Source organism: Chaetodon trifascialis, chromosome 16 (assembly GCF_039877785.1).
Source record: "Chaetodon trifascialis isolate fChaTrf1 chromosome 16, fChaTrf1.hap1, whole genome shotgun sequence".
Classification (NCBI taxonomy): Eukaryota; Metazoa; Chordata; class Actinopteri; order Chaetodontiformes; family Chaetodontidae; genus Chaetodon; species Chaetodon trifascialis.
The window spans coordinates 1,481,280-1,490,537 of NC_092071.1; the positions used below are offsets into that span (position 1 = coordinate 1,481,280).

A 9,258-nucleotide genomic window follows, 5' to 3' on the forward strand; every position below is an offset into this window, starting at 1 on the left:
TGATGTCCATCGGTGGCATCAGCACAAGTTTTCTCAAACAAAATCAACTGAGAAACGCTGTGATGACGTGGCTGAGGTCACTGAATTACTGGGCGGATTCTGGGCTTTTCCTTCAAACCTCTGCTGATATTTTTTTGTGTTTGGAGGTTGCCTGCAAATATGGAAATGTGGCCATTTATTAGCCCGAGTTTGTACAAATGTCACCAAAACGAATGATGAGAGCAGAGAAAGCTTCTTGAAATGCAAAGCTGGAAAGCCTGAGCCGCCTTGGACGCCCAAATCCTGTTTATTCCTGAACTGCATGAGCATTTGTTTATGTGGAATAATCTGGGGGAGAAAATAACCTGCGTCTGCACTTTGCCCTCAAAGTGGAATTGTAAATGTGACGACTGCTGGCGAACGGCGAGATAAACAGCTGCTCAAACGAACTCGTTTCACCTTTGGGTTTCCTCTCAACGTGCTGGAGCAGCTGCAGACAGGCTGATGGAAGCTGTTTAAGTTTGGTTTGGTGTTAGAAGTCGTCATTACAGCATGTGTTTATTCCAGAGGTCCGACTCCTGAAGCCTGCACTGACTGAGCGCAGAGTTCAAACTGCAGCTGCTGTTTAAACGTGCTCCCTGGCTCTTTGATACAACCATCAGATCATCACGTGTCGTGTTTCCACTGTGTTCTGCTGCCGTCACGTTACCTGAAGACACCTCAGTTTGTCTCTGAGCTTCTGGTTTTCTGGACGTCTCTACAGCAGCAGGATTTAATGATGTTCCCTTTCACCGCTGAAATATCTCTACATCTACCAGATAGATTGGCACCAAATTTGCAGACTGTGTATCCGAACAACCCCGTCTCCGAGAAATTATGTTTATATACGACTAATTTTGCGAAAGCAGAGCCCGACTGCTTCCCTACAAATTGCCCGGGGACGAGTGATGGAGCACTTTGTTCTGTGGAAGTCCTGCTGGTGGCAACACACGAGTTGTGTGCAGAGATCACTTGCGGTTGATCTGACGACTCTGGCGATCCTCTGGCTCTCCTTCCTGCGCCAAATGTCTGGACGACGACCGGATGGATCGCCATGAAGTTCACGTCCGTGCTTTTCAGACAGGATGCGAGGCCGTTATCGGAGCGCCACGTAAGCCTGCGCCCCCGTGTCGTGTCCTGCTGTGTGATAGGATGTCTGGTTGTGTATAGCAGACTGACCACCTCTCATTAAAGACACTAACATAGAACCCGAGACGTGCCGTAGATCCGCTGTGTCCTCACACTGATTCAGATGTGTTTGTCAGTCTGTGGGTGTTGTGATTGTGTGTGAAATTGAACACCTCAACTGTGTCGGCCATGATGGTTTTCAGGAGTAAACACCAGGCAGCTGCAGTGGAGGCACAGATGAGGCTTTTATTGTGTTTCAGTATATTAGTTTCCTCCTGCTTTGCTGTGATTTGTCTCCAAATTCCCCCTGAAAGAGCGACACACTTGAGGTCTTGATGGCTGAAACGTTAAAGCTTGACTGCATCCTTCACCATCTGTCTCCCTCTCTCCTCTCTAACTTTCCTCCTGTCTCCTCTCCTTCATCTTGAACCCTTTCCTCTCTCCTAACTCCTCTTCTCCCCCTGTCTTTCCTGCCTGTTGTGCTCGTCTCGCTGTCCTCGCCCCTCAGGCACCATGGGTGACGGCTCTGGCCTGGGCACCGGAGCCATCGTAGGCATCCTCATTGTTGTCTTTTTCCTGCTGCTGGTGGGCGTGGACGTCACCTGCTACTTCCTCAACAAGTGTGGACTCCTCATGTGCATCGCTGTTAACTTCTGTGGGAAGGCCGGGCCGGGCGCCAAGAGCAAGGACATGGAGGAGGGCAAGGCAGCTTTCACGTAAGTCAAGTGAAGAGCTGAGACATGAACAGATTTGCTCATCGTGAAGACCTCATGGATTATTAACAACTCTTTTATCTCTGCAGCTTTTTAGCGTCTTTGGGCTCATTGTTTTGCAGGTGTTTGAGGAGCTGGTGGAGACCAAAGCGGAGTCAAAATGAAGTTTCTGTTATTGTGAGAAAAGGCAGTTTCCAGAGCTTCCTGTTTATTTTAAAGCCGCTCGCTGCGATGCAGGAACATTTCTCTGAGGCTGCTGAGTTTAGTCTCAGCTGGACGACGTGCTGCTTCTCTCACATTCAGAGATGTTTGGGGATAAATTCTAATTCTGATTGTGTAAATGTTCAGATTCACAGCTTGAAATTGTCACAGGTCAGCTCTCGTGAAAACAACAGTCCTGTGTTTAACAGACGCCCCCCCCCCGAACATGTGACCCTGCCATTGTTCGCTGATTGCCCGTTAGCCTCTGTTTGATGTGAACTTCTGTTCATCTGCCTCTCATTGTTCCAGCTCCCAGCTTCAAAACGACAACAGATAAATATTTCAAGTCAACAGCTCACATGAAACAGATTCATTGAGGATGAATTGTGATGCACAGAGCTGATATTTGCATCAACATGTCACTCCCGGCGAGCAAACACTTTAAAGCTCGGCACGATCAGAGCGCGGCGTGACGATAACAGACGCGCCCCCCGGGAGGCGTAGAGTCAGCCTGCAGGTGGATGCAGGTGGAGGATGATCAGATGCTGCAATGAGAGAACGAGTCTGACAGCTGAAAGGGCGACACCAGTGTTTTTAGTGGTTTCAGCTCATTAGCATAGCAGGCCATGCTCTTCTTTAGCCGGATGTCAGGTTAGCGTGCTAGCTCGCTAACTGTGTGCTGGCCTCTGACTACAGGAAAGACGAGTCGAAGGAGCCCATTGTGGAGGTGAGGACGGAGGAAGAACACACCCCAAACCAGGAAGGAGGGGGTCCCACTGAGCCCAATGAGACCACGCCTTTGACAGAACCCGAGTGAGTATGGACCAGGACTCCAGTCTGGGGGGGGGCGTCCCAGATTTAGACCTGTCCTTTAATTCATTTTGACTTGATTTAAAGCTGAGAAGCCTAAAAAAAAACCATTTTTTAAATACCACTAAACATTGTCATGAGTCTTTAACTGTAACGTGTAGCAGTGTAGACCTGGTCCTGAGGGGGTCTCCTGAGCCCCCTCAGACCTGCTTCCTCTGAGGTCTGCTGTGAGATCACGTTAGCGTCCTGATCCTGATCCTTTCTGCTCTTTATACTCGTCTTATTTTTGTCCCCTCACAGATTCTGTTGCTAACATTTTGACTGTAGATTTTACTTTCTCACTTTGTTTATGCCCTGACCTGCACCCCCCCCTCTCTCGTTGTTCTTTTTCTTTCTGTCCCTCACTTTTTTGGCTCTGTGCTTCCTCCCCTCCCCACTCCTCCCTCTCCTCCTGCTCCTCCCGACCGAACAGGCCTGCTGCTGCAGACGCCACCTCCTCGGTGGTAAACGCGCTCCCCTCCGCTGCTGCTAACTCAGTTGCTGAGAGCTTTAGCACTGCGCAGAGCAGTCCTGCTAGTGAGAGCACCACGCTAACCACCAGCGCCTCCAGCCCGACCAAAGCCGCCCCCGCCAGGTCCTCCCCCAAAAACAGCCCTGCTGCCCAGCCCAGTCCGCTTAAAGCTAACACCCAGCCTGATGTGGGGCCCCTGGTCGACCTGAGCGACACCCCTAAAGTCCCCCCTCCGTCCAACCCGACGCCCTCAGAGCCAGTCGGCCCGCCCTCTGCTAATGCCGACAGGCCGCAGAGCCAGCGTGACCCAGTCAGAGCCCCCGACGGCACCCAGAATAAGGACTTACAAGTAGATGGCTCAACCAAGGAAGCGGCCAAAGCCCCGTGCACAGACTCCACCACACCGGCCCAAAATGAGTATGAACACTGCCACATCCCCATTCCTCAACTTCCTCCGCTTCTGCTCTGGTAGCATCCCAGCAGCCCACAAACGTCTGCCATTTTTAAAGGAAAAGAATCCACCCAAAAGTTTTGTCTCAAAAATCTGTCCACACGACAAAACAACCCTCAAACGAGCCTGTGGTCCAGAAGGTGGCGCTAGAGTCTAAATCAGCGACGCATCAGTTACATTCTGAGCGTTCAGTGGTCGATTATTATGTATTTCTAGATATTTAACACATTTCTTCAATCATTGAACTGCTTTCTGAGGGTTAATGCAAACCAAGCGTAAGCTAACCTGTCGCCCACCATTGTTCTTCAGCCATGTGCATGTTTGCACTGAGCTTTGACGTCATTGCGTCCAAACGTCTTTAAAAATCTGCACTTCAGTGACTGAAAACTGTTTGTGTGTGAACAAGAGGCCAAAAAGTGAAGGAAAACACTCTTTCTGTGTGGACCTAAAGAGCAGACGCGCCTCGAACAGTCCTGCAGCTCAGATCAAAGCCTCTCGTCTTCATTACGTGGTGAAGGAGCTCAAGTGCACTAAAAAGTGGGGTTAAAAATAACAGCAGAAAGCGTCGGGCTCCTCCGCTTTCATCACCGCTGCCTCGCACTAGATGGTGACGGCGTTGCCTGATGTGCTGCTGGAAAGCCGTTTGGCTGCGGGCTTGGCACCAGCGTTCAGTAAATATACATGTATATTTTAGGAAAGGATCCAGAGGCAGAGACAACAACATCCCCACTAACAACAGCCTCATTATCCCTGAATGAAATGCAGCCAGAGACCATGTTTGAGTTTGAAGAGGGAGCACAGCTGTGATTGGAGACATGCCCCAGTTTCAAAAAGCTGGATGAAACCAGCTTTTTTACATCCGCCCACCTTTTATTTAAAGACATTAAAGACGTTTCTGAGGGTGCGGATTCTGGGAAATGAAAGAAATATACGTGAAAGAAATAACGAAGGTGAAGAAAAGTTGCACCTGATGAGGATGATGACGATTGTAGGAAGATTTAAGGGTGGAGCTTTCCTTTAAGAACGGCAGACGAGTACAGTCCAGTGGGATGCTACCAGCGCGTCTTCATCCAACCACCACCTCCACCCTCCACCTGTTTGTTTGCTCACTTGATGGCCTCAGCTCTTCATACAGCCGCTGTCTGTTTCAGCCTAATTAGCATGTAGGTGTAAACGATCACAGCTGATAATAATTGATATTGTTGTTGAACCGTTGCTGCATCACGACGGGAAACGTGTCGCTGAATGAAGCCTTTTGTTTTTGTTCACGCTCCAGGAATCCCAGAAACACTGAACAGCAGCAGTGGAGAACAATCAAGGATCAATCCGCTCTTATTTTCATAGTTGTGGCCATTGTTTCCATGAATAAGAAGCATAAACAGTGAGAAGGTCAGCGAACCCTCAGGTTCACCAAGCTGTAGAGAAAATGACCCAAACTCTCACATTTTCCTGTGTCACCTTTGACCTTTGTTGTGGCTTCACTTTGTGGATTGCCACCAGCATCACATGCGCACTCGCTTTGGCTTTAAAGTCCTTAAAGTGTGAACACAGAGGAACAACGTGCAGCCTCGTCCTCCTCAAAGCGCATGAGAGGACTTCCAGACTCAACAGAAACACAGAGGGTTTAGTAACTGACTCAGTTCCATGTAAATATTTTGCACATCATTAAAATCTCCAAATAAAGCGCTTTAGATAGTCTGGATAAACGCAGCTCAGCGGTGTGACTTTGATGAATGTAATGTTATCATAACCGCCAGAAACGATGGTCAAAACTATTCAAATAAGCCTCAACCTCTTCAAATTACACGCCTGTCCACGTCGTGTAAGCAGCTTTCCATTATGCCCTGACGGTTTATTGTGACTGCTAACGGCGAACAGGCTTCAGGGTCTTCCGTCCATCTGCCATCGGACGCCACAGACTGTAATCTATAGCCGACTGTTAACGCAGTAACAACAACCTCATGGCTGCAAAAATACAGCAGAGCTCAGTTTGTCCAGGCTGGAAAAATAAGCTTGAAGTCTCGCCGCTCTCAGCCAGAAAAGCCTCCCTCCGTCAGAGAGGAGGTGTCGTCCAGCTGAGGACGCTGCAGAAGACGGTTCCTCAGGGTGAACCAGCCTGTTCAGTCAGCTGTCACGTCTTCATCGTTCTGTGTCCTCTACGTTTCGATGAAGGATAATAGAGACTGAAGGCCTCTGAAAAAGCCGGTCTGAGCCTCGTCTTCTGCTTTGACTCGTGCGCTCAGACTTCATTTCAGCGCCGTCTGGAGACTTATTATTTGGAGGTTCGGCCTTTTGCAGTTTGCAGATGTTCCTGATTCCTGACGCCCTGTGAGGATGATGAGAAATGTGTGGCAGAGGAGGATTACAGAGGCTCCCTGACAGTCAGTCCACTCTCCCTCCTTCAGATGGCCATCAGACGGTGGCAGTGATGAAGTGCTGCTTGGATGCAGCGCCGTTGTCAGCTCAGCATCACCTCGACAGAACCAAACTTGTCATGGAGGGATTTTTCTTCATAACTCGTTGACAGCCGTGACGCACAGCTCTCCCACTCATCTGTGCGGTGATCCTTCTTCAGCGTCCCAGCTCTGCAGCCTCTCGTCAGGCTCCTTGTGGGTTTAATGAACTCCTGAGTGACGTACTCCTCCTCAGGACGCGTTTCCTCTCAAGTGGAGACGTATCTTTGCAGATCTGTCCACAGAACGAAGACCCTCACGCGCTGAATGTCTTTCATGATGCCGCTGCTCGTCGTGTTTAAACAAAGTTTCAGTCAGTAAGTGTAGCTGTGAATCGCTCTCCATGATGTGAGAGCTCTTTCTAATGATGCGGTGGAACAGAAGCCTGGATGGTTCTGAAAGGGTGCAGGTGCTCGAAGTGCATTAGCTGGAAGTATGATTAACGTCCATGAAAGCGATGTAGTGCCCATTGACTTGGAGTGACACAGTTATAGGTAGTGCTGCGTGAAGGGGTTGACGGATTAAAGGCCAGCAGCTGAAGATGCTGGAGATCCTCTCGGCGTGTGAACGTGCTGTGTTTCCACCTGTTGACTAAACTTACCCAGCAGGCTTTGATACCGTAACCTCACCTCGTCGCTCAGCTTGTTCAGGCTGAATCTGGTGTCACAACGAGACGTGAGAGCGTTGAAAGGCGACGTTTCTGCTAACGAATCACAATGAAAGCAGGTCGTTTTGTGCAGACCTGTCAGCTGTTGGTTTGCTTTGATTCAGGCGTTATCGAGGCGACTAGATGCCTCAGATGCATCTGTGGGGGCTCGTGCTGTCAGGATTAGGTCTTGTATTGTTTGACTTTTGAAGGTGAACGCTCAGAAATGTGGCGTTAAAGATGAGGAAGCTTCAGCGTCATCTATTAGCGGTTAGCTTCAGGTCGTACGTAATATGTGAAGAGTTTCTGCATCTGGATCGGAATCAAAGACAGCCCTGTTTGTTCATGTGTTCCTCTTGTTCTTTAGATTAAAGGCGGCTCTTCTGTTATGAGCTCCTTCCCTCGCAGCCATGACAGGATTCTGATGCCTGATCACACCTGCGACGCGTTTCTAAACACAGAACTTTAGTTCATAACCAGCTGTCTCTAACGCTGACAGACGGATGCATTCAGTGGACGTTTGTGGTCCTCTGAGGATGAATCTGAATGTCTGTGGTGACTCCACCAGCTTTCCTCCTGTGCCGTGCACTCATGCTCCCCAGAGGAAGAACCTTTTCCATTTGTTGACGTTCCCTTTAGAACCACGATCATCGTTTTGATGATCTCACAGGCAGATTGACAACATTCATGTTCCCAAGAGGATGAATCTGCTTCCTTACGAAGACCCCGAGTTTCGCCATCGCTCCACACACAGTATCATTTAGTGTGGGATGCAATAGACCTTGCGGCCACTAGGGGGTGCTAGTGGAGCTCTTGTGGGGTCAATAACAGATTATTTACAGTAACATCAGGGAAGTTTCTAAAGATCAATGAAGCATAAAGGCGCTTTGAGGTGGTGGATTTGTTTCTGGTTCCTGTGTTCGGGACGCTTCCTGACCTGACCTGAACGGCCCACAGAGAGCGTGCATACGTGTCGGCAGCAGCGCGTTGATTCAGACGACGCCGTGTGACGCAGCAGTGAAACAAACAGAAGCTGCAGCAGCTCATTACGAGAAAATCTGCTCCAGCGGGGCTGCGCGAGCCCACAGCAGAAAACGTCCGAGCGGAGTGAAGTATGGCTTTAAAGTGTCTCTCCTTTGTGTCCTGACTGAGTCCAGACGGCGTGTAATCCTCTTGCGAATTGTAGTTTGTGTTGTAGGTTATGCCTCAGTGTCTCATTCTTTCATGCATTGTGCCGACTGTACCGGCCGTCTCATTCCACATCAGCATTCATTGTTCCTTGAAAATAGCTGTGACATCCATGTACTCTTATTTGATGTCTGGCTAGGATAGTGAGCTTGATCCCATTATGTGTGAAATGCATTCAGTTCCAGGAGGGAAAACAAATTCCCTCAAAGCATCCTGCATGTTTTCCCCCATTTTTTCTTCTCTCTTTGAGAAATGGCACAAAAGGCGGCTCAGAGCAGACAGTTCAGAGACGTCCTGATTCGCTCTTAACAGACTCTCCTCTCTTTTTGTCTCTCTCCGGTTGTCCCCTGCTGCCGTTTGCCCCCACAGCGGTAAGACGGCGAAGGACGATAACGCCAAAGGCGAGACGGAGGTGAAGAACGCCACGGCCGAGGTGAAGACAGTCCCCAACGAGGCTCCTCAGGCCAACGGCAATGAGAGTAAAGCGTAACTTCTCCGACCAGCGCCAGCGGGAAGAAGAGGGTTTTAGGGGAGGGAGGGATGGGAGTGGGTTTTTAAGGGGGGGGGGGGGGGGGTCACAGTCACTGAAACCTCAAAGCAATGTCACACACCTCCCCATCGCATCAGAAAAGCTACAAATCATGAGTTTCTTTCTACAGTGTCTTCTGACCAGGGAAATGTAAAGACCTCATGCTCACGCCTTAGTCCTCCAGTCACACAGGGGGCGCCACACGCCCTCCATCTCCTTTGTAATGTTAAATTGATCAGCTGTTAAACGCTGGACAGAATCTTTTCCTCTAGAAAACCGTGGATGGACTGTAGCTTTACTCACAGATTACTGCCCCCACACAGAAGACTCTTCTTCATGCAGTACGGTCATCATCGTGGTAATGGATTATGGGTCTTTTTTCCTTTGTGGATATTTTGTTGTGTTTGAATAATGTGCAGACGTTACTGCCTATTTAGCTTTTTTTAATGTGTTATTTCCAGGGCTAGAGATTAGACGTTAGCATGCCTGTTCCTGCAGAGTTACTGTATTTCTGTACATGTTGCTGTCGTTCGGTTCCTCTTTAGATGTGTTTTTTTTCTTACATGTTGTCTCCATACGGTTCTGGTCCACAAATCATTTCAGTCAACGA

General features: G+C 49.2%; 1 protein-coding gene across 4 annotated transcripts in view; it reads left to right on the plus strand.

Moving 5' to 3' along the window:
• The window catches only part of ncam1a (neural cell adhesion molecule 1a), a 221,899-nt gene extending 213,263 nt beyond the window's left edge, over positions 1 to 8,636 (plus strand). For 2 of the 4 annotated variants that reach the window (XM_070982425.1, XM_070982426.1), the window contains 4 exons: positions 1,655 to 1,862; positions 2,757 to 2,873; positions 3,343 to 3,798; positions 8,489 to 8,636. In XM_070982425.1, the coding sequence (XP_070838526.1) occupies positions 1,655 to 1,862; positions 2,757 to 2,873; positions 3,343 to 3,798; positions 8,489 to 8,609 (902 nt within the window). In that variant the 3' untranslated portion in view covers positions 8,610 to 8,636. The remainder of the gene's footprint in view (positions 1 to 1,654; positions 1,863 to 2,756; positions 2,874 to 3,342; positions 3,799 to 8,488) is intronic. The other 2 variants (XM_070982427.1, XM_070982428.1) reach the window with 1 other exon arrangement.
• Positions 8,637 to 9,258: the final 622 nt, after the last annotated feature.